This window comes from Acinonyx jubatus, chromosome D1, assembly GCF_027475565.1.
Source record: "Acinonyx jubatus isolate Ajub_Pintada_27869175 chromosome D1, VMU_Ajub_asm_v1.0, whole genome shotgun sequence".
Taxonomy (NCBI): domain Eukaryota; kingdom Metazoa; phylum Chordata; class Mammalia; order Carnivora; family Felidae; genus Acinonyx; species Acinonyx jubatus.
In genome coordinates, this window is record NC_069390.1 from 403,978 (window position 1) to 425,587 (window position 21,610).

The following is a 21,610-nucleotide window of genomic DNA, read 5'->3' on the forward strand; positions in this document are numbered from 1 at the left end:
CTTGAAGTCTGGGGGGCCCCTTCTTGAGTTCCGGCCCCACCCTCAGCCCGCCCCTGCTCAGGACACCAGCGCTGGTTTCTTGGTTTGCTTTTATTGGACTGCAGAGGGCTCTGGCACTTAGGCGGGCTGTTCCACCTCCATGAGGAAGTGCTCCAGGGCCTCGTAGAGGCTGTTGCAGCTGGACAGGCAGAGGCCGAGGCTGCTGCTGTCCAGGGAGGACACGCCTTCTCGCTGCACGTACTCCAGGTGCGCCCGGCACAGCCACGGCTCCAGCTGCAGGGAGGATGTCGTTAGGCCAGACGGGCTGGGCTGCCTGCGGCCCTGCCCACAGGACCCCGTGCCTCACCTTCACCAGGACCAGGCTCTTCTCCTTGGGCCTCCCAGCCGACAGGTCCTGCCCAAAGCCCAGGTAGATGGTGTAGTGCGGGGAGCGCGGACGCCGGCAAGCCCGGAACTCTACCAGCTCTGTAGGGCGGGGCTGTGGTGAGCAGCACGAGGGCGGGGGAGGGGCGGGGGAGGGCAGCGGCCCCCGGCCCGTCGGGTGCATCACTGACCTCGGAAGAAGGCGCTGAAGTCGAAGATGGGGGTGTCCTGGTTCCTTTGCAGCAGGCACGGGGGCGTGGAGGGGCTGGCGGAGCCCAGGGGCCCGCCCACCTCCCAGTAGACCTTGCATTTGCCCAGGCGCCGCGCCCACAGCCTGGGCCCCCGGAGCTCCAGCTGCAGGCCGGGGGCCACGTGCTGCAAGAGCTTCTCTGTGTAGTGAAGCTGCTTCTGGTCCGGGAGCTCGGCCGGGCTCGGGAAGGCCACGTGCTGGGGCTCCGCGGCCTGGGCGGCTGGGCTGGGGGACCCATACAGAAACACGAAGCTCGGACGCCCCACGGTCTCCTGCAGCACTGTGCGGCCCTTGTACATGATGGTCACCTCCAGGGCCCCCGGGCTGGGCTCTGCCTGTGACCCGATCTGTGAGCGGCCAGGCCCGGCCACGACCTCACCTGCCGTCCGGATGCCAGGCGCCGCCTCCCGTGGGGGCTGCCAGGGCTCCAGGGCTGGGGCCGGGCCTGCGTCTGGGGAGGAAGGCGGAAGCTGGCACCGGGTCCCCCAGCCCCTCCCTCTTTCACGCCCTGCACCCGACTCCTCTCACCTGTCACCTGGGCCTGCTGCAGGGCCTGCAGCCTGGGGCTGGGGGCTGTCTCCACTGCCCTAGGCAGGTATGGCACCATGTTGGGGAGCGCTGGGCCTGAGGAGGGTGACCGAGGAAGCAGCTGTACTGGCCCAGCTGTGGCTGGCACTGTCTCTACTGGTTACCCGCCCCCCCCCCCCCCCCGTTCCCCTTTCTCTACAATGACTCTGTGTCCTGCCTGCTCCTCCCCCTGGCACGGGGCCCTGCAAGGCAGAGCACTCCCACCCAACCCAGCGTCTCACCAGGGACCTCCGGGGGGATAGGGTCCAACCCCCATGCAGCTTCCAGCAGATGGTCCTCCAGGCAGCTCTGCTCCAGAGCCTGGAGCAAGAGGTCCCCAGCATTGCCAGCGAGGCCCAAAGGGGAGCTGGGGGCACAGAGCTCAGAGCTCAGCCTGGCCCCCTGCCTCTCAGCAGCAGCTCCCGCCGGGCATGGCCTAGGGAGCCCACCCTGCAGGAGAAGGGCCAGCGTAAGCATCTCCTGGCTCCATCGAGGAGTGGAGACCCCCACCTGGGAGCCGGGAGGGCAGAGCAACCTTACCATCAAGGGTCGGGCTTCTTCCGGGGCCTTCTCGTCCCCCTGGTTAGTGCCTGGGCATTCTGAGGGAGAACTGGGATGAGACTCGGAAATTGGGACACTGGGTGTGGATGCCCCCGACCCGTCCCCCACTAGTGCCAGCAGGCCACATAAGCTTTCCCCGCCCTCCCCAACCGGGCTCCAGCCTCTTCCAGGCCAGTTTCAGAAACCACAGATCTGCCCAGTGCAAAGTCCCAACGTGTCCTGGCACCGTGGCTCCGCCCTGGACGACCTGCCTCCCGCGGGCTCCTCACCTCTCCACCCCAGTGCGGAGCTGAGCGCGTACACCTTATGCGGGTCGGTGGGGTCCCCCGAGTTGTCTTGCAGCATCACAAAGCGCTGGGTGCTGTGCAGCGCACAGCGGAAGTTGGTTTTCCAGCTGGCGCGGAGCGGGCCTTCGGAAGCCAGCTGGTCACTTCCGCTGTTGCTGGGCGGCCACCTGCCGCGGGCCACGGCCCAGGCCTGGGGTCAGGGGGAAGAAGGTGTGAGCTTGGGGGCGCGGGCCGGGGCCTGGGCCGGCCCTCCCTTCTGGCTGGAGGCCCACCTTGAAGATGCGCGCGTCGGCCTCGCCCAGGTCCTTCCGCGCGAAGTGCTTCCAAGGCACGCGGAAGCGCGTGCGGGCCGCGTCCAGCCACCGCAGGCCTTCGTAGCGGCCGCTGCTGACCTCCCCCAGAAGCCAGTCCGCGAACCGCGGGCGCGGGGGCCCCCTGCGGGCGGAGGACCGGCGGGGTCAGGGCGCGGCCGGCCGGGTGGCGTGGCCGCGCACCCTGGCGGTGGGACAGGCGCTCACCTTTCGGGAGCCGCGGCCATGACTCCCTCCGAAGCCCTGGGCGGAGGGGGCGGGGGGCGGTGCTGGGAGGGCCGGGCACGGGTGACAGGGGCTCCCCGCGTGTCACCGAAGATGTCGCAGGCGTGGCCCCGTTGTCAAGGTGTTGGGACCACAGACGCGGGGGGAGGGCTGATGGCCACGACGTCGCCAAGGCGTGGGATTCTTGCCGGCGGTGGCCGTGCTGTGACCACAAATGTGCGGGATCCGAGCGGCCGCACGCATGAAGTCACAGGTGTGGAGCCAGAGCCCAGACGCGGCGCGAGGGCTCTGGCGGGACCCTGCGGAGACACGGCGGGACGGCCGCTCGCGGGGGGCGGGGAGGGGGGCGCGCCCGGGACGCCAGGAAAGCGAAACCGCCGGCGGCGGGAAAGCGAAACCTAAACCTTCGTGGGGCGGGAGGGGGGAGGCCTCCGCCGGCAGCGCCCCCACCTCTCAGTCCCGACCCGACTCCCCGGCCGGACCCTCCCCGTCGCCGCGCCGCTCGCCCCACACGTACCTGGGCGCCGGGTCACCGGGGCGGGCGGTTCGTCTTCCCGGGAGGCCGGGAACCAGCGCTTTTATGGAGGCGAGGCGGGGGCGGGCCGGGGGCGGGTCCGGCGGGGGGCGGGGGGAGGGGGCTGCAGGTGCAGCCGAGGAAGTCACGTGCTCTGGACGACGGTGCCCCAGGCCCCTCGCGCCAGCTCCTGGGTGCGGGCGGGGGTCGCGGAGGGGCGGCGGGAGGGGCCGGCCCTGCGGCGTCCAGTCAGTCCTCTCCCTCAAGGCGCCTCCCGCACATGCCGCCGGCCGGGGGTCCCTGGCGACTAGCGGAGGGGCTGGGGGGAGGCGCTGGGGAACCTCACACGAAACCCGGCGCTTCTTTTCTCAAGGAAAAGTGGGCAAAGGGAGACAGCGTGGGGCATGTGGCAGCTGTACGGCTCGGAGTCTTGATGGGAATTGTTCAGACAAGAGCACTCGAGTGCCCTTGAGAAGACATTTGCAAAGAGATTCGCGATGACTTTTCATTAGGAGAAACACTGACGATCCAGAGACACAGTGTGTGGCGGCCGTCAGAGAGGAAGTCCTGCCGGCAGTCCTCCCCTGGGGAGGCCAGTAGAGGGGGCTCTGTCCCTTACTCCGTGGCTCTGGTTCCCCTCGGCCTCTGATTGTAGCCGACCGGCCCCACCTGCCATGCTGGACCACGGCCTGGGCCTGCTGCCCACTCCCAGCTCCTGTCACCCCAGGCAAGCCTCTGCTCGGAGCCACAGGTCACAGCCCAGACGCCAGGGCCAAGTGCCTCAGAGCACGGTGCTTGCTTTCTGCACCGAACCTCACCGAAACACTGGCTGTGACCCCCTGGAAGGTCCCCAGGGACCTTGCTCTCCAAAATGAGTTCCTGAGGGCGGCTCCTCAGTTTCCCCAAGGCCAAGAATCTGCATGTCGTGTCGGGAGGGGGGATCCACAGCGCAGGGTGCCCCCCCTCCAGCGCGGTTAGACCAGGAGAGGAACTGGGCCACCAGCTGGCACCGGCCTGGGAAGCCCCTTGGCTGGCAGGCACAGCAGGTGGTTTACGGGAAGCGGCCTCGCCCGGCAGGCAGGGGCCGGGGACGTCCCAGCATATGGGCCGCGCCGTCACCTCCCACCAGTGGCAGCTCCAGGGGGACCCTGCGCGCCCCGGCCGCCCATCGACTTTGGCGCAGCCGAGCTTGGAAATCGTCGCTTTATTGTGCATGGTGCAGTGGGGGCGGGCGAGCAGCCCAGCCGACCTCAGGGTGGGCCAGCGAGGGACGCAGGGAGCCCAGCTACACGTAGGTGGAGCTGGCGTCGTCGCGGGAACCCCCGCCCGGGCCCTCGGCCTCGGCCTCGGCCTCGTCACTGCTGTCCTCGCTGCCAGAGTCGGCAGCGCCGGCCGCGTCCGAGGCGGGCGTGTTGAGGACCACCACGTCGGCCTCGGCCCCGATGTCCTCGCCAAACCACACGGCCTTGTAGCCGCCCTCGGGCCGCCGCTCCTTGGTCAGGATGGACCTCACAGCCGCGGGGCCGCCCCCATCCCGGGCCACCTCGGGGGACTCGGAGGCAGGGTCCAGGGACTGGAGGCTGGGGGGCTCCGGGGGCGCAGGCTCCGGGGCCACAGCCGGGGTGGGGGCAGGTGAGGGGCTGGGAGCCGGTGCCCAGTTGGACTCTTGGGGAGCATGGAAGGCCTGGTTGTCAAAGCCCGAGAGCTGGGGGTGCTGGTGCTCCTGGGGAGGGGACAGGGGCAGCCAGGACATCAACCAGGACCCTGGGCCTGGGCTGGGCCCCACCCCTGGTGCCCTCCCCAGAGACAAGGATCCAGGCTCTCGTCCTTCCTTTCTCTGCCTTTTTCGGCTTCCTCCCCGTTCCGTGGGCTACGGTGTCTGCACCCCGTCTCTCCTCGCCTCCCTCTCCTGCCCCTTTTCCATCTTCCCCTGTCCCCCTCTCCATCTTTCTGTGGCTCGGTCCTCACCTGCACAGCCCTGTCTCCTTGTCTTTCTCTGTCCCTGTCTCTCTCTTCCCCTGTCCCTGTCCTGTCTGCTCCCCCCAGGCCCCCGGGGCCTCACCTGAGCTTTACCAGAGCAGCACTTGAACCGGTGGCCGTAATGCTTATGGACGAGGATCAGGAGGGCGATCAGAGTCAGCACCAGCAGCGCGCCCAGCACCCCGCCCAGGGCTGCCATCTCCACGGTGGAGAAGCCCCGGTCCTCAGTGTGGCTGACACCTGGCTTGCTGTCCCCTGCCGTGCTGCCTCCTCCAGGCTCTGGTGTCCCTGCAGCACCGACAGCCACTTACCGTTGGCGCCTCCGGCACTTCCCAGCCTGCACCAGGCTCTGGACGCCTCGAGCACGAGCCAGGCTTGGCGTCCTCCCAGAGCTGTGGTTCTGGGGAGTGGGTACTACTGACACCCCACCTAAGGGGCTGTGTGTTCCCAGGGGCCCTGGGGGGGGCCAGGCTGCTGAAGGGAGGCAAGGGAGCTGGGGATCCGTGCCCCCTGGCTCCAAGGGAAGGCAGGGGCCTAGCACCCTAGGAAGGCGGTTGAAGGCAGTGCTGGGGCCTGGAATTGTGGGGCTCCTCGATCCCAAATCTGGCTTCTGCCCCACCCTCCACACACCTTCCCAGTTTACCTTGTTGGGGCCCCCGAACCCGTCTCTGCCCGGACCAGAGCAGACTCCCTTGCGGCCTACAGTCGGCGTGGTCCTGCCGGGCCAACCTGGGGTGGAGCCTCCCTGCTGCTATTCCCAGGACCACTCACGGTATGAGTCAGGGGGCATCCGGGTGACTCTAGGGCAACCGGGAGGTGCTACCTGAGGGCTGGGGGGCCCCGCTGGGCCCAGGGGACATCGGCTGAGAGGTTCCTGGCTTCAGCGTCTGTGTTGAGCCCCCGCTGGGTGAGGCTGGTGGGAGGGAGGTGCCGGTTCCCACACTGGGGGGCCTCCCAGGCGTAGATGAGGCAGGTGGCCTCAGAGTTGTGCCCGAGGGAGGGTGCGGGCCGGTGCTCCACCCAGAACGGGTCGTGGAGGACCCCTGAGAGGGCCCCGGGGGCCTGGGGTCTTCCGCAGTGGTGGCTCTGCTCGATGTTCCTCCAGCCTCTGGGGATGTGGGGGGCTCTGGGGGGCCTGGGGGACCTGGGGGCCAGGGGCAGGATGCGGGCTTGCCTCTGCCCCCAGCGTGCCTGCCTCAGGGAAGGCACCGCCCTGGCTGTGGCAGAAAGCCCCCCCTCCCGCCGCTGAGCCGTCACCCGGGTCCCCCGGAGGCTCACCTGTGGGGGTGGGCGCCTCCTCTTCTAGGACCTGAATTTCCGCCACTGTGGTTGCTCCACTTGCGGTCACTGTGTTCGTGGCCTCGACCTGGGGCAGAGAGGGGGCTTGTCCCTCGTAGGCCCCGCCTCAATCCCTGCCCCTCGGAGACGTCCCCCTGCCCTCACCTCTGCATAGAAGACCCCCTCGTCTGCCAGCAGGGCAGCGGTCACCACGGTCTCGCCATCCATCCGGAAGTTGGTGTTATTGGTGATACGATAGGTGGTGGCGGAGTCCAAGTCCTGGACACTGTCCCAGTGAGTCCTGGGCCCGGGCTGCCCCCACTGCCCCCCAGCCCACCCACAGAGGGGCCGCTGCCTACCGGGAACTCAGGGTCCCAGGCCCAGATCCTCAGAGGCTGGGAGGGGGAGGCCGCGTCCCTGACCGGGACGCCCGCGCCAGAGCCGAGCGCCACGGTGCCGCGGTACCGGCTCTCGGGGAACTGGAGCAGGCTCCCGTTGGCATTCCGGGCCTCGATCGTGACCCGGGTCACCGAGTAGCGGGCGTGGTCGGCCTGCTCGCCCTAGGGGTGGGGGAGGCCGCGGTGACCAGCAGGTTCTGGAGGGGCGGGCGCCGCAGCCTGGAGCTCGGGAGGGGCGCTTGGAGGCCTGGCCGGGGGCCCACCTTGACCAGCAGAGTGAAGGTCTTTGGGCTGCGGACGACCCCGGTCATGGTGAGGTTGCCCGAGTCAGCGTCTATGGCAAACGTGCCGTCGTCTCGTTCTGTGAGGGTGGTGGCAGCGTCTGGCCTCTCGGTCCCTCTGGAGGCCTGAGGTCTAGTGTCCCAGCTGGCTCTGCCCACCCGGCAGGTGCCCCTGGGGCTTCCTCCGCCCATGATGGGGATGGGGTCCCGGACGTCGTGTGGAGACAGAAGCAGGGCTGTGGCGCACACTCACCACTCACGATGCTATAGAGGATGCGCTGGTTGATGCCCCAGTCCCCGTCCACGGCATAGATGGGCCCAGGACGCAGGGTGAGGGGGCCTTGCTGTGGGAACGGGGACAGGAGGAGGCACCATGGGGCTGGTGTGACGGCCCTAGCTCGCCCCCTCCCGCTCCCCTCAAGGGGGCAGCTGGCCGTCTCTCACGACTGCTGACCACACCCTCTGGGACCCGGCCAGTTCTGATCGGATTGATCCGAACAGCTCGAGTTTGGAGAGGTAGCACAGGCGCGGGACAGGGTAAGGTCACACAGGGTCTGGGCTCAGGGATCCTCCATACGGCGGGAGGCCCTGGAGCCCGCGTCCAGGCCCCGCTGCCCTCCGCTGCCTCAAGGTGACTCTCGGGGCCCAGAGGGGACAGTCAACCGGTCAGAGAGGCGGCTGCCCCCTGGAGCACCGCCGTGGCCCCTCCAAGCCACCACCCTCTGGGTCCCCAGGGGCTGTCTGGCTCCGCCCCAGGACAGCTGAGCCTGCGCCCTCCCTCCAAGGTCAGAGAGGCTGTTCACGTCTCCCCATCCCGGGTTGGGTGCGACTGGCTTTCGAAGGGATGTCCACATAAAAACGACAACCAAACTTGGCACCCAGGCCACTCCCCCGGTGCCCATTCTGCCCCTCCCTGCCCCCAGTACCAGCGTGTGCCCTGTGGGGACAGCCCCGTGGTACTCGGCTTGGATGCAGACGTAAGAGTCTGAATAGGCACAGGGCAGGAACCAGGGGGGCCGAAGGTCAGCAGGCTGCACCTCCAGGATCACGGTGGCCGTGGCCGTGTGGCTGGGTGCTACGTTCTGCTCCTGTGTGTCCTGCAACAGCCGAACCCGGCCGGGTCAGGCCCAGGAGCCCCGGGCTGGGGGCGGCTCAGGTGGGGGCTTGAGTGCCCAGGCCTGCTTACCCGCACCAGCAGCTGAAAGGTCATGTTCTGACACCGGTAGAAGTCCAGGGACCGGTCCAGCCGCAGGGCGGGGAGGTTGGTGCCCACCAAGGAGAAGAAGTTACTGGCGCCCTGGGGAGGTGGGAGGGGGATGGGGCTCAGCCTGAGACCCTGGGAGGACCCGGGGCGGGGCGGGGGCCGAAGGGAGGGTCTGGGGCTGGTGCGGAGGCGGGGGACACTGACCGGGGTCACCTCCTGGAGGGTATAGAACAAGATGTCACTCTTGTCGGGATCGTGGGCCTCCAGCTTGGTCTCAGGGACGACGATGGTGTTCACTTTAGTGTCCTGGGGGCACGGAGGGGGAGTGGTCCAGCTGTACCCCTGCCCCCCCATGGACTGATCTCTGAGGCCAAGCCATGGCCACTAGCTCTCTGCTGTCCGGCCCCTCGCCCCTGGCTCCCCTCACTCACCTCAGAGACATTCTCAACCTTGGTCACAAAGGGGAACACGGGTGCGTTGTCATTGATGTCCAACACCAACACAAACACCCTCAGCAGGGTCACCTAGGGGGACAGGGTGGCGGTCAGCTTCCTCCCTGCAGGTCCCCACCCCAGCGGAGGGCCGCTCCGATGGCCTGGGGTACGGTTCACAGGGACTGCGGACGGACAGCAGGAAGCGACTACTGAGCACAGGACGTGGTGAGTACCCTGGAGAAAAGTAACCGGGCACGGGTGGGCGGGGCAGGAGGGTGGCCAGCGAAATCCCAACTGAGAGCGATGGTGAAGCAGTCGAGTTGCCTCGAGAATAATTCTCAAAGGAAAAGGAAAACAGAAAGGAGAACACACAGGTTGAAAGAGGCTTAAGAGGGAGCGCGCGACTCTTGATCTCGGGGCCGTGAGTTCGAGCCCCACGTTGGGCATAGAGACTACTTAAATAAATAAACTTTAACAAGAAAGAAAGAGGGAGAGAGGGAAGAAGGGAGGAAAGAGGCTTGAGACACAGAGCAGCCAGTCTCATTAGGTGGCCACCCTGGGGTCTTGACTCAAGAAGCTGGGAAAGACCCCCACTGTGGGCAGAGGCGGACATCGGGGGTCTTGTGATGCCGAGAAGTTTCTACTTTTTCCAGGTGACAACAACGTGACGGTCGTGTCTAAGAAGGGTCCTTGTCTTTCAGAGACTCGTCCCGAGATACTTGTGGGCGGTGTGCCATGATGTCTGTGGGGGACACCCACAGGCCTCGAGGACAGGGAGAGTGGACAGTGGTTCCTGTGAGCTGACAGGTGCATGGGGCTGGGGTTGCAGCTTAGAATAGACTGGTCAAGAGATGGTGAGAGAGGCAGGCAGGTGCACATCCGGGGAGAGGGCACAGGGCCAGCCGGAGCGGGGTCAGGGTCCATGCACCCAGCCTTGCCCACCGCACAACGCACTTGGCCTTGGCTCTAAGTGAGAAAGCAGCCGGGGGCATCCAGGGCAGGGATGGGCCGCTTGCTTGATCAGATCGTCCTGCCACGGTGAGACTGGACTGGGGTGGCCAAGGCCGAGAGGGGAGCGAGCAGACCAGTTGTCAGTTTCTAGAAAGGAGATGCTGGTGGCCAAGGGTCTGGTCAGCTTAGAGTCCAGCTTGAGGCAGAGCGACCAGATTTGCTGCCAGACGTGAGGGGGCAGTGGGGGGCGAGGGAACCAGAAGGGTGACGCTCCTCCCGTGTTGGGGGGGGTGGTCTGGAGCCCAGGGCAGCGTCTGGGCTGGAGGAAGTGTGGGCGCCAAGCCGGGAGTGACTCTTGAAAACATGCCACAGGGTGAGGTCACCAGGGAGTGGCCCTGGACCAGGCAGAGTGCTCTGATGTCACAGGGTCAGGGTGGCAGCACAGGGTGGGATGGGCGGGGGGGGACTCACCACGGTGTCACCTCTTCTGCACTCCAGCTGTGCCTGCAGCATCGTGTGCTTCTGGGGGGGTGGGGGACAGACAGGTGTCAGAGATCACCTGCCCCGCTGATCGCAGCGCGCTGGCCCGGCTTCACAAGCGAGGAGACAGGCCGAGAGGGGCAGGCGCTCACCCAGGGGCCCCGGCATCAGTGCTAAGTCCAGAGGTCACTCAGCGCCCCCAAGAGCCCCACGCCCCCTGGGGTCTGTGCTCCACGAAGCCTTGAGGCCCAAGAGGGCTGGGTCATTGCCGGGCGGGTACAGAACCCTCAGGACCCCTGGGCAGACTGAAACCCAAAGACCCTGGAAAAGCCGCTCTCCGGGGGGGGGGGGGGGGAGTGTGGGTGCCCGCACAGGTCCTGTGGAGGGAGAGCCCCCCAGCTGCCCCCGCGGGGGTGCCCCGCCTAGGCCCGCCATCCACACCTCATAGTCAGGAGTCACATTGAGGAACAGCTGAGTCCCCTGGATCCGAAACGCCAAGGGGGTGGGTGAGGGTCCGAGGGTCACCTGCTCGCCTTCAGGGACATAGATGTCAGCCAGGGGCTCGCTCTGATTCGTGTTCTCCGGGACTTCGAAGTAGGTGTTGCTCACAGAGCAGACTGGAGAGTGGGAAAGGAGGGGTCAGTGCCCTCCCGCCATCCGCCTGCTGCCCAGCTCCACCGCCACCGCCCTGCAGGTACCCTGGGCCTGGGCCGTGGCCACGAGAAGCGGCAGCAGCAGGGCCCAAGCCCCCATCTCGGCGGCCGTCCGCCAGCGGGACCCTCTGAGCCGCTGGTGCTGGTGCCTTCTCAGGCTGGGCGACCTTCGCCCCTGCCGGGCACCGCCCCACGTTATGATCCTTTACAAGCCACCGGCCTCCACCAAGGGGGCTCTCGCCGGCCGCCTGGCCAGGCCCGGCCCGTGGCCAGGAGGGGAGACCTAGTGGTTGCCCAGCTGGGCCACATGTGGGGGCCCACGGGGGCTCAACTCACAGACGCCCAGGCAGGAGGCGGAAGTCGCTCAGAGAGCTGATCAGGGCACCGTGGGCCTGGCTGGGGGCGGGGGTGGGGGTGGGGGGGTGGCTGGGGGTATGCCTAGGGGGGCAGAAGCTGGGGCAGGGCGTTAGAGCCTGGAGGAGCGGGGACTGGGGCGGGGCCTCAGCCCCGGCTCCTGTATCTGCTGTGCCCACCCCCCAGGCCTGCTGCCCCTCTGCTGGACGCTTCTGCCCAAATCATCTGGGAGCCAGCTTCAGGGCCCAGGTGCTCCCGGCAGGACCACCCTCTTCCCACACCAACCACCTAGGTCTGGAAAGAAAAGGTTGTTTGTGTCCGGGGTTACCCCTGCCTGTCTTGGAAACAAGCCATTCTTCTCCAAGGGGGGCTGGGCAGGGCCACCGTGATGGGGATGGCATCAGGCAGCTGGGGGCTCCCAGGAGGCAACCCAGCTCCCCATGGGCTCTGGAGCTTGACAAAGAGGGGGTCCTGGCAAGGCTCCCGGGCCCAGGCACCCGACTGCCCTACCCCCAAGCCTCCCCCCAAGCTCTCAGCAGCTGGGGAGAGGCCACTGGATGGGGACAGGAGAGGGGCTGCCGTGACCGTGGCGGTCGTGGGCCTTCAGGTCTCTAGGCCTTTGCTCTGCTGCTGCACTGGGGGCTCCTGGCGCCTCTGCCTGCGCTGGGAGGGCCTCCATGGCATCCAGCGACCCCAGCACCACTTGGGGTGTCATCACCGTCCCCATTCCACAGGCTCAGAGTGGTCAAGCCACTTGTCTGAGGCCACAGAGCTCGGACCAGGAGCCAAGACATACGCTTGGGTCTCTCTCTGTCTCTCTGGAGTGGACTCCTGAGCCCCTAGGTGACAGTCCTGTCATTCTCCGTGCCCCCTCAGACTGCCTCCACCACCTGCCCGGCACACTGACTGCAGGGCTCTGGGGCCGGGGCTGGAAGACATCCTGTGCCCCCCACCCACCCAGGGCCCCTGAGTGTTTGCGGAGTAGATGACAGGGGTGCAGACTGTCTCTGGGGAGCTCGGTCAACGGGACAGGAGAGATAAGGAAGGTGAGGCGCCCTGCTGGCTTCCCAGGTTTAAAGGGCAGCTGGGTGTGGCTGCAGCCCCAGAACCTGTGGACAGGGTCCTTCCGCCCTGCAGGGCTGCCTTGATGGCACAGAGATGGCGCACTGAGTGAGCTCATGGGGCCGGTGTCTGAATTCCTCTTTTATTGGTGACAGGTGCAACCCCTCCTCCTCCCGCTCCACCCCTCCCTGGCCTGGGCTCCACGGTGCTCCCCTTGCAGACAGAGGGGAGGCTCCTTCTTCCTCAGGGCCTCATCTGTGACATCTCAGCAGGAGGCACGGCCGGCTGTGAAAATGCGGCCCCAGACCCGGGTCCAGGAGGCAGCTGGGGAGACCAGGCCTCATCCAGGGGGTCCCTCAGGGGCATCCTGTGGAGACAGCCAGGTTAGGGGCTGGACGCTGCCACCCATCTGGCCAAACTGTGCCTCCTCTGGTCACCAGCTCTTTTTCCTTCCCAGAACTCCCCCCCTCCCCGCCCCTGCCTGTCCAGTTCCTGCCCTGGATCTAGGGTGCGCAGGGGACCAGGGGGAGGGGCTGGGACAGAAGCTTGTGGGTGGATGGTGGGGGGGACGGGCTGATGGTGGCGGCTGGGGCCAGGACGGGGCTGGGGCGGGGCGGTGGGGGGGGCTGGTGGGGGCTGGTGGCGCTCACCAGGCCTGCAGGACGGGCGAGTGGGGCCACTGCAGGCAGAAGCGGCCCTCAGACGACTTGGTCCAGCTCGTGCCGTTCTCTGTGTCCAGCTCGCTGCCCCCCACGCCAAGTCGGAATTAGTCCTGGAGCTGGGGGGCGCCGCCCCCGCGCCCCTCCCTCGGCCCCGGCCCCTCACCCGCGCCCCCCCCCACCCCGCGGCCCCCCCTCCCCGGGGCCCCGGCCCCTCACCTGCGCTTCCCCACCAGGCCTTGCAGCAGTCGCTGCAGACGCGCGCTCTCCCGCAGGCGGCTGAGCTCGCTGGTGAACGTCCCGTCCGAGTGGCGCGGGGCCCTGGGGAGGGACGGCGGGGCCACGGGCCAGGTCAGGGCCGGGCGGGGGCGGGGCGGGGGCCGAGGGGCGGGCGCGGGCTCACCTGGGGGGCGCAGGGCGCGCGGCGGAGCCCGGCAGCAGCAGCGGCGGCAGCAGCAGCAGCAGCAGCAGGGGCCGCATGGCCGTGGTGGGCGCGCAGGGGGTGCTGAGCGCTGCCGCCGCCGCCCGGGCCCCGGCCGCCCCTTTATAGTGTCCGTGCGGGGCGGGCCGGGGGCGCTCGGCACCGCCCCGGCTCCGCGCAGCCCGGCCGCGCCCCCATCGATCGCGCGGGAAGGTCAGGGCCGCCCCCCCAGCTGTCGCCCCGGCTGGCCCGCCCGCCCTCAGCGCCGCGTCGGCGCCCCTCGGCCGGCTGGGGATGTAGGGGGGGGGGGGGCGGGCCTGCATGAGGAACGGCAGGAGCAAAGCCTCAGAGCCTCGCCCCGACGCGCTTCCGAGGCGCGGCGAGGGCCGGGCACCACCCTCGGGGCGCAGAGGGGCGCGGGGTGGGGGGCGGCACGAGGGCGGAGGCCGGGACCAGGGGGCGTCCACCCGAAGCGCGGACTCCGCTGGAGAGGCCCAGGCCGGCTGCAGGCCGAGCTGGGGTCGAGCCCCCCGGGGCGCCCTGCATTTGAACTTTCCGAGGACGGACAGGAGGTGGAGGTGCGGAAAGGGGACAGAAGAAAGATGGCAGCTGGGTGACTCCTGCTCCCTCGTTTCGGGTTTAGGTCAGGTTCGGCTTCTAGAACCAGGACTGCTGACATCCGTGAACATAAATTAGGAGTCCAGTAAACGGACTTATAATAAACTAGGAGTTCTTGTGTTAGACTTTACATTCTTTTTTTTTTTTCTTAAGATTTTATTTTTAAGTAATCTCCACACCAAGGTGGGGCTCGAACTCACAACCCTGAGATCAAGAGCGGTGCGCCACCAAGGGAGCCAGCCAACCTTCACATTCATTTAAAAATAGTAGAGGGGCGCCTGGGGGCTCAGTCCATTAAGCGACCGACTTGGGCTCAGGTCATGATCTCAAGGTCCATGAGTTCCAGCCCCACGTCTGGCTCCGTGCTGACAGCTCAGAGCCCGGAGCCTGCTTCGGATTCTGTGTTTCCCTCTCTCTCGGCCCCTCCCCTGCTCACACACACTCTCTCTCTCTCTCAAAAATAAACATTAAAAAATTTAAGAAAAATAATTAGTAGACTTTTTAAAAGAGCAGTTCGAGGGTCACAGAAAAACTGAGCAGAAAGTATGGAGCAGACCCAGGCCCAGCCCCCCTGCCCCTAACATCCTGCGGGACAACTGATGAGCGTCCCGGTCCAAACATTAGCTCTGATGGCCTGTCACATAATTTACTTTAGCACTCATCCCAGTGTGTAAACGAGGGTTTTCGCAGATGCACGATGAGTGCATCCAACTCTGGCCTGTCCTGGCTTCAGTGCCCCTAATTCCTTGTGCCCCAGCTGCTCATCCTTCAGTCCCTAGTCCCTGAACTTTGCACCGACCGCACTGTCATAGTCCCTGGTGTGGACGCACCACAGCTAACCCACCCACCTACCAAAGGACACCTTGGTCGCTCCCAAGGGTTGGCAGTTATGAACAAAGCTGTGATAACCGTGTGCAGGCTTTTGTGTGGACATCAATTTCCAGCTCTTTGGGATAAATACAAAGCGCGTGATTGTTGGATGGGACGGTCACTTTTGTAAGAAACTGCCAGACTTTCCCAACGCACCGATCCGCGCTCCTCCCGGCCCCGAACGAGACGCACATCCTGGGTGCCGGCGTTTGGGTTTTGGGCCATTGTAACAGGCGTGTAGTGATAGCTGCTTTCTTTACACGTGTTTTTAAGCAGCTGCTGTGGCTTATTCCTGCACGAAGTCGGCAGATTAAAACGCCCTGTGCTTTCACACCGTTCACAGGTCGGTCACGTCCACGGGAACACGCCCACTCCCGACACTGGTGTCAGTCAGACTTCTCAGCACCTCACTCAAGCCCCCGGGGAATAGCTTCCTAAGAAAAATATTCCCGTTTATCAAAAGTACACTAAAACTGAAGTTTACAAAATCTACAGCAAAATTAACGTGCAGTAAAAAAATGAATTTTGGCACAAGTCTTGGCTCATGTAACCACCACCACAGTCGGGACACAACACCTGCACTCCGTCACCCCAGAGGCTTCCCTCCCACTGCACCTCTGGGGTCACAGCCTCGGCCCTGAGCGCCTCTGGTCACAGTTTCATGAAGTCACAAGCAGTCACTGGCTCAGAGGGACAGACGGAGGGTGCGGCCAGGGAGAGGCCTCCTGTCACAGGATATTTGTTTCTACCGCCTATTCTGCTGCCCAGGGTTTCTCCAGGGACGGCCCCTCCCTGTGCCCTCCCACACCTGCTGTGCGGGGGTTTGTCCCGCGTGGGTGGAGACTCGCCACCGAGACACCCCTGCCTATGCCACCGCGCCGGGAATCAGGAAGGAGGACGCCTAAGAAACGTGGCGCTGCCTCAAGCTTCGCTTCCCATTCTGTGCTCTACTTTGAAACAAACAACATGGGGTACAGGCCACGACTGCAAAATGCCACCTTTATAAAAGATTTTAAAAAGTTCTTTTTAATTTTTATTTTACATTGATTTATTTTTTGAGAGACATAGAGAGACAGAGTACAAGTTGGGAGGGGCAGAGAGACAAGGAGACACAGAATCCGAAGCAGGATCCAGGCTTCGAGCTGTCAGCACAGAGCCCGATGCGGGGCTCGAACCCACGAACCGTGAGATCATGACCTGAGCCAAAGTCGGACGCTCAACCGGCTGAGCCACCCAGGCACCCCAGGATTTTTAAAAATTTTAAGTCATCTCCATCCCCAACGTGGGGGCTCAAGCTCACAACCCCAAGATCAAGTGTTGCACCAGCCAGGTGCCCTGCAAAGTGCCACTCCCAACCCCCAGGTTTCAGGGAGCACCCCCCCAGCCTGGGTCCCCAGCATTTCACTCTCAGCTGAGTCCTTGTTACAAACGCACAGAGATGTCGCTTACATGAACAGCCATTCAAAGCCCCGGATCGGACATCACTCTGTGCAGAGATCCTCATAATGGCCAAGTTCAGGGTCCAGGATTCGCAGGAAGAGGAAGCTTCATTTTCCCGGGGTGAGTGTAGGAGGCGGTGCGTTCCAAGCTGGAAACGTAGCTCAGTGTGACGCCGTTTCATGCCCTGAATAAGCAAAGAGCAGAAAGCAAGCTCCACTCCTTTTTGGGGGGTTTTGTTTCAACCAAGATTTAAATGTCAATTTCAAGTTAATTGTATCTACCGTTGGTTCTCATTAGGGGCGTTGTAGGAAAGCACTGAAGAGAATCCTCTCTCAAACCTACACTCCTCTACTCTTCCCTGCCTTCCCTCGGCCACACAACTGCACCGCGGAACCTGATTCAGGTGCTGGCTTCATACTTTCTGGCTATCAGCCTGGCGCTCACAGCGATATCACGTAACCTTATTTTAGTCTTAATGAACATACCCTCTTAAGGACTGGGGGAAAAACAACTTGCTTTTATTATTACAGAGAATTAACACCACGCAAAAGTAGACAGAATAGTATAATGAACTCTTATGCACCATTGCTCAGCGTCGATCATTTATGACCAATCTTACCTACCCCTACTTTCTCTGTTGTTCTCAAATGAATTTTGGAGCCGAATTTGTATCATTCTCAGAAACCGCATCGTTCATCTGTAAGGATTTCAGTATATATCTCAAAAAGATAAGGACTGCGGTCTGCTCTCCCCACAGATCACCCAGGAAACCTGCTGGTCAGAGCTGAGTTATCGAGCGCCTGGCAAGGACGGACATTAGCTGACAGTCTTAGTAATGATTCTAAAGGAGGTATGAAAGTGAAGTGGTTATGGCGATTCAGGATAAAACGGGTCTTTCAAAGCAGGGATCTGGTGGGGACTACAAAAGGGTCGTGAATGGTTTAGGGTTGGTGAACACAGGGAGGCAACAGTCCTAATATTAATGAGGTGGAACTTAGAGTATTTTGTTACATTTTCGTCTCCTGTGCAAGATAAGACACCTCCCATATATCATCTCCCAAAGCTTCGTTATTTCAAGTCCCAAACGAGACCTGGAATTTATGTTGTGTGTGACGTGAGGTAGTAATTTCATTTTTGTCTAGATGGCTGTCCAGTTGCCCAGCGTCAGTTATTACAAAGGCCATCCTTTCTCCACTGCCCTTCGATGCGTTTTATTTGTAAGTCGCCCGTCTGCGTACGCTCAGGTCTACTTCTGGGCTCTCTGCCACGTGCCAGCGGCCGAATCTCACTCCTGAGGCGTCTCAGGTGCGATGCCTTAATTATTCACCGTCTGAATCACAGTAACCGTTTAAGTCTTACTGTCTAATACATCAAATGCTGTCTCTGTTTTGCTTCAAGGACGTCTGAGCTATTGTGACCGTTTGTATTTCCATTTAAACTTCAGGGCAACTTGTCAGGTTCTACAAGAAGATACTGCCAGGGGGTTGATCGGAACTGCATCACACTTAGATCAACTTTAGGAGGGCATCAAACTGTGGTTTTGGGTCACATCTCCTCAATTACTAATAATGTTGAGCATCATTTCATGTGCTCCTTGGCCATTTATGTACCTTCCTTGGAGAAATGTCCGTTAAGTCCTTTGCTGATTTTAAAATTGGGCTGTCATTTTGCTACTGAGTTCTAAGAGTTCTTTATATATTCTGGATACTAGGCTCATCAGCTATGTGATTTGTGGATATTTTCTCCCATTCTGAGTTTCCTTTTCACTCTCTTGACAGTGTCCTTTGATGCACAAAAGATGTTAAGTTTAGGGGCGCCTGGGTGGCTCAGTCAGTTGGGCATCCGACTTTGGCTCAGGTCATGATCTCACAGTTCATGAGTTCGAGCCCCGTGTCGGGCTCTGTGCTGACAGCTCAGAGCCTGGAGCCTGCTTCGGATTCTGTGTCTCCCTGTCTCTCTGCCTCATTTCCACTCATGCTCTGTCTCTGTCTTAAAAATAAATAAAACATTAAAAAAAAAGATGTTAAGTTTATGAAATCCAATTGTTTACTTGTTTTCTTTGTGCTTTTGGTATTAGGATTAAGAAACCATTGCCAAATTCAAAGTCATGAAGATTTGCCCCTGTATTTGCTTCTAACAGTTCTATAGTTTTAGATCATATATTTAAATCTTTGATCCATTTTGAGTTATTTTGTGTGTGTGGTGTGAGGTAGGGGTTCAACTCCACTGTTTTGCATGTGGGCGGCCAGTTGTCCCAACACCATGTGGAAGAAACTCTTCTTCCCCCAGTGAACAATCTTACACTCTTGTTGGAAACAAATTGATTATAAATGTGGGGGTCTACATCTCAATTCTCAACCCTATTCCATTGATCTATAAGAAATCAAAACCGTACTGGTTTGATTCCTGTAGCTTTGTAGTAAGTTTTGAAATCAGGAGCAGTTGAGTCCTACAACTTTGCTTTTCTTTCTCAAGATTGTCTTGGTTATTTGTGGTTCCTTACATACAATTGCATATGAATTTAGGAGTGACTTTTCCATTTCTGTAAAAAGGGGGCCCTTGGGGTTTTGATAGGGAGCATACCAAATCTGTATGTTGGTTTGGAGAGAAAAGCCATCTTAACGACATGGAGTCTACCAAGCCACGCGCATTGGATTTACTCATTCTTGTCTTTAATCTCCACCCCCCCCCCCCCGCCACCGGCAATGTTTTGTAGCTTTCAGCGAACACATCTTTCACCTTCGTGGTTAAATTTCTTTCTAAGTATTTTCTTCTTTTCGATGCTGCTGCAGGTGAATTATTTTCTTCATTTCATTTTTGCATTGTTTGTTGCTAGTGTATAGAAATATAACTGGTTTTTATACATCGATATCATATCCCACAACTTTGCTGGGTTTATTTATTAGTCGTAACAGGCTGAGGCTGAGGGTGAGGGTGAGGGTTTTGTTTTGTTAGATTTTCTATACATTAGATCATGTCATCGGCACAGAGAAATCGTTTACTTTTTCCTTTCCAATCTTGGATACCTTTTCTTTCTTTTTCTCGCCTAATCATTCCGGTAGAACTTCCAGAACATGATACAGAGAAGCAGCAGAAGTGGGTGTCCTTGTCTTATTCTTGATCCTAGGGGAAACGCTTTCCATCTCTCACTATTGAGCCCGATGTTCATTGTGGGTTTTTCAAAGATGTCCTTTATCATTTCGGGAGGTTTCTTTCTATTCGTAGTTTATGGAGTCTTTTTATCATAAAAGGGTATTGGGTTTCATCAAATGCTTTTTCTACATCAGTTGAGATTACTAAATGGATTTCCACCCTCCGTTCTATTAATGTGATATATTACATTGAGTTTTGTCTGTTGAATCACCCTTGCATTCCTGGAGCAAATCCCCGCTTGGTCATAGTGCATAATCCTTTAAAAAATGCTGTTAGATTTGGTTTGCTCATATTTTGTGGAAGAGTTTTGTATACACATATTTATAAGGGTTGTTTATCTGGAGTTTTCTTTCTTGTGATGTCATTGCTGAGCCCTGAGAGTTCTTTATATATGTTGTATAGAAACCGCTTGCTGAAAATAGGATTTGCTGATATTTTCTTACATTCTATGAGTGGAAATTTCAAATTTTAATGAAGTCCAGCTTATTTTTGCTTTAATTTGTAGACCATGCTTTTGGTGTCATGTCTACAAACTCTTTGCAAGGGGTGTCTGGCTGGTTCAGTCAGAAGAGCATGTGATTCTTGATCTTGGGGTTGTGAGTTTGAGCCCCATGTTAGGTGTAGAAATTACTTAAATGAATAAATAAAAACTTGAAAAAAATTCTTTGCCAAATCCCTGGTCACAAATATGTTCCCCATATTTCCAAAATTTTTATAGCCTTACATTTTACATTTACATCTATGATTCATTCTGAGTTAGTTTTTATGTAGTGTTAGCATTAGATCAAGGGGCTGGGGGGGGGGTGCATGTGAACATCCGATTGTCTCAGTGCCCCTTACTGAAAAGACTGTCCTTTCATTTGTGCACAAGATATATCTCCCAATTTATTTAGGTTTTCTTTTATTTATTTTACCAATATTTTGTAGTTTTCAGCATATGGATCCTGTACATGTTTTTAGGTTTAAACATATTTCGTGTATCTTTATAGCTGTTGTAAATGGTAATGTGTTTTTACTTTTTTTTTAATTTTTAAAATGTTTATCGTGAGAGAGAAAGAGAGAGAATCCTGAGCAGGCTCGCACCACCAGTGCAGAGCACGCTTCGGGTCTCATCTCACGAACCTCGAGTTCTTGACCTGAGCCAAAATCAAGAGTGGGACACTTAACTGGAGCCACCGAGGCCCTCCACGTGTTTTTACTTTTTAATTTTGGCTTCCAATTGTTTACTGCTGATATACCAAGATATAATTGATCCTTGCGTGTTGACTTTGCATCCTGCTATCCGGTTAAACTGACTTATTAGTTCCAAGAGCTTTTGTAGATTCCCTGGGGGTTTGCTTAGACAGTTGTGTCATTGGTACACAGGGACATCCTTTCCAATCTGGATGTCTTTTATTTACATTTTTATTGCCTGACTGCACTAGCTAGAGTGGCAGCACAATATTGAACAAAAGGTGAGAGTTGGGCGCCTGGTTGGCTCAGTTAAGTGTCAGAACCTTGATTTCAGCTCAGGTCATGATCTCATCATCATGAGATCGAGCCCCGTGTGGGGTTCTGTGCTGACAGCACAGAGCCTGCTTGGGATTCTCTCCCTCTCTCTCTGCCCCTCTCCCGGCATCAAAATAAATGAGTAAACCTTTTTAAAAAGGTGGGAGTGGACATTCTTGCTTCTGAGTTTAGCTGGAAGGCACTCGGCCTTGCACCACAAAGTGTCATGCTGGCGATACGGTTTGAAGGTGCCTTTGTTGGGTTGAGGGAGTTCCTTCTATTTCCAGATCACTAAGCACTTTTATCGTGAGTGCAGGTTGAATTTTGTCAAATGTCTTTTCTGCATCAGTCAATATGATCATGTGGTTTTTCTTCTTTGGATTGCTAACTGGTATTTTACATTAATTTGAGTCTGTCCTTTTCAAAGTAAGCAGCTAATGCTATGAATTTTCCTCTGAGCATAGTTTTGGCTCTATCCTATAAACTTTGATATGATGTATCTTCACTTTCCTTAGTTCTGAATATTTTATAATTTCTCATTTGACCCACGGATTACTTAGAATTGTGTTAATTCCAACATTTGGGGGGATTTCCCTGTTATCTTTCTGTTGATTTCTAGTTTAATTCCTTTGTGGTCAGAGAACATACTTTTTATGATTCTCATTCTTTAAAAAATGTCTTAAGCTTCTTTTTTTGATGCAGAATGTGGTCTATCTTGGTGAGGTTCCATGTGTACTTGAAGAGAATACGTATTTCTCTGCCGTTGGATGGACTGTTCCATAATGTCAAATATGTCTGCTTGGTTGGT

At 59.5% G+C, this 21,610-nt stretch overlaps 3 protein-coding genes and 1 long non-coding RNA gene across 6 annotated transcripts; 1 reads left to right on the plus strand and 3 right to left on the minus strand.

The window, feature by feature from the left end:
• Positions 1–72: 72 nt before the first annotated feature.
• IRF7 (interferon regulatory factor 7) lies at positions 73–4,124 on the minus strand. The gene is made up of 10 exons (XM_027051407.2): positions 3,082–4,124; positions 2,547–2,863; positions 2,301–2,463; positions 2,011–2,218; positions 1,721–1,779; positions 1,423–1,630; positions 1,142–1,237; positions 555–1,064; positions 347–465; positions 73–273 (listed from the first exon to the last, which is right to left on the minus strand). Exons 2-10 carry the CDS (start codon positions 2,564–2,566, stop codon positions 118–120), a joined length of 1,539 nt encoding a protein of 512 aa, XP_026907208.1. The 5' UTR covers positions 2,567–2,863; positions 3,082–4,124; the 3' UTR covers positions 73–117.
• Positions 4,125–4,267: 143 nt separating this feature from the next.
• CDHR5 (cadherin related family member 5) lies at positions 4,268–10,939 on the minus strand. 3 transcript variants are annotated; one of them, XM_053202693.1, is made up of 15 exons: positions 10,783–10,939; positions 10,526–10,701; positions 10,076–10,123; positions 8,651–8,743; positions 8,424–8,525; positions 8,202–8,312; positions 7,942–8,112; positions 7,269–7,359; positions 6,998–7,095; positions 6,696–6,896; positions 6,502–6,615; positions 6,337–6,424; positions 5,882–6,193; positions 5,141–5,346; positions 4,268–4,801 (listed from the first exon to the last, which is right to left on the minus strand). In XM_053202693.1, exons 1-15 carry the CDS (start codon positions 10,835–10,837, stop codon positions 4,364–4,366), a joined length of 2,304 nt encoding a protein of 767 aa, XP_053058668.1. In that variant the 5' UTR covers positions 10,838–10,939; the 3' UTR covers positions 4,268–4,363. The 3 variants fall into 3 exon arrangements, with proteins under 3 accessions (XP_053058668.1, XP_053058667.1, XP_053058669.1); XM_053202692.1 differs by having other exon boundaries at positions 10,076–10,126; XM_053202694.1 differs by lacking the exon at positions 5,882–6,193 and having other exon boundaries at positions 10,076–10,126.
• Positions 10,940–12,281: 1,342 nt separating this feature from the next.
• On the minus strand, positions 12,282–13,355 carry SCT (secretin). Its single transcript, XM_027051373.2, has 4 exons — positions 13,216–13,355; positions 13,032–13,133; positions 12,804–12,896; positions 12,282–12,520 (listed from the first exon to the last, which is right to left on the minus strand). The coding sequence occupies exons 1-4, from the start codon at positions 13,290–13,292 to the stop codon at positions 12,397–12,399; spliced, it is 396 nt and encodes a 131-aa protein (XP_026907174.1). The 5' UTR covers positions 13,293–13,355; the 3' UTR covers positions 12,282–12,396.
• A 3,305-nt stretch (positions 13,356–16,660) lies between these two features.
• Positions 16,661–18,196, plus strand: LOC128311721 (uncharacterized). Its single transcript, XR_008290208.1, has 3 exons — positions 16,661–17,011; positions 17,304–17,466; positions 17,606–18,196. It is a non-coding gene; the product is annotated as an uncharacterized LOC128311721 (long non-coding RNA).
• Positions 18,197–21,610: the final 3,414 nt, after the last annotated feature.

Coding starts and splice junctions, on each gene's coding strand:
- SCT (XM_027051373.2), bottom strand. CDS start 13,292: ATGCGGCCCCTGCTGCTGCTGCTGCTGCTGCCGCCGCTGCTGCTGCCG. Junction 13,134..13,215: donor GCGCGCCCTGCGCCCCCCAG/GTGAGCCCGCGC, acceptor GTCCCTCCCCAG/GGCCCCGCGCCACTCGGACG. Junction 12,521..12,803: donor TCGCCCGTCCTGCAGGCCTG/GTGAGCGCCACC, acceptor CTGTCTCCACAG/GATGCCCCTGAGGGACCCCC.
- IRF7 (XM_027051407.2), bottom strand. CDS start 2,566: ATGGCCGCGGCTCCCGAAAG. Junction 2,219..2,300: donor CCGACGCGCGCATCTTCAAG/GTGGGCCTCCAG, acceptor CCCTGACCCCAG/GCCTGGGCCGTGGCCCGCGG. Junction 466..554: donor CTTCAGCGCCTTCTTCCGAG/GTCAGTGATGCA, acceptor CCCGCCCTACAG/AGCTGGTAGAGTTCCGGGCT.
- CDHR5 (XM_053202692.1), bottom strand. CDS start 10,837: ATGGGGGCTTGGGCCCTGCTGCTGCCGCTTCTCGTGGCCACGGCCCAG. Junction 6,616..6,695: donor CCTGGGACCCTGAGTTCCCG/GTAGGCAGCGGC, acceptor GACAGTGTCCAG/GACTTGGACTCCGCCACCAC. Junction 6,425..6,501: donor AGGGGGTCTTCTATGCAGAG/GTGAGGGCAGGG, acceptor TCTCTGCCCCAG/GTCGAGGCCACGAACACAGT.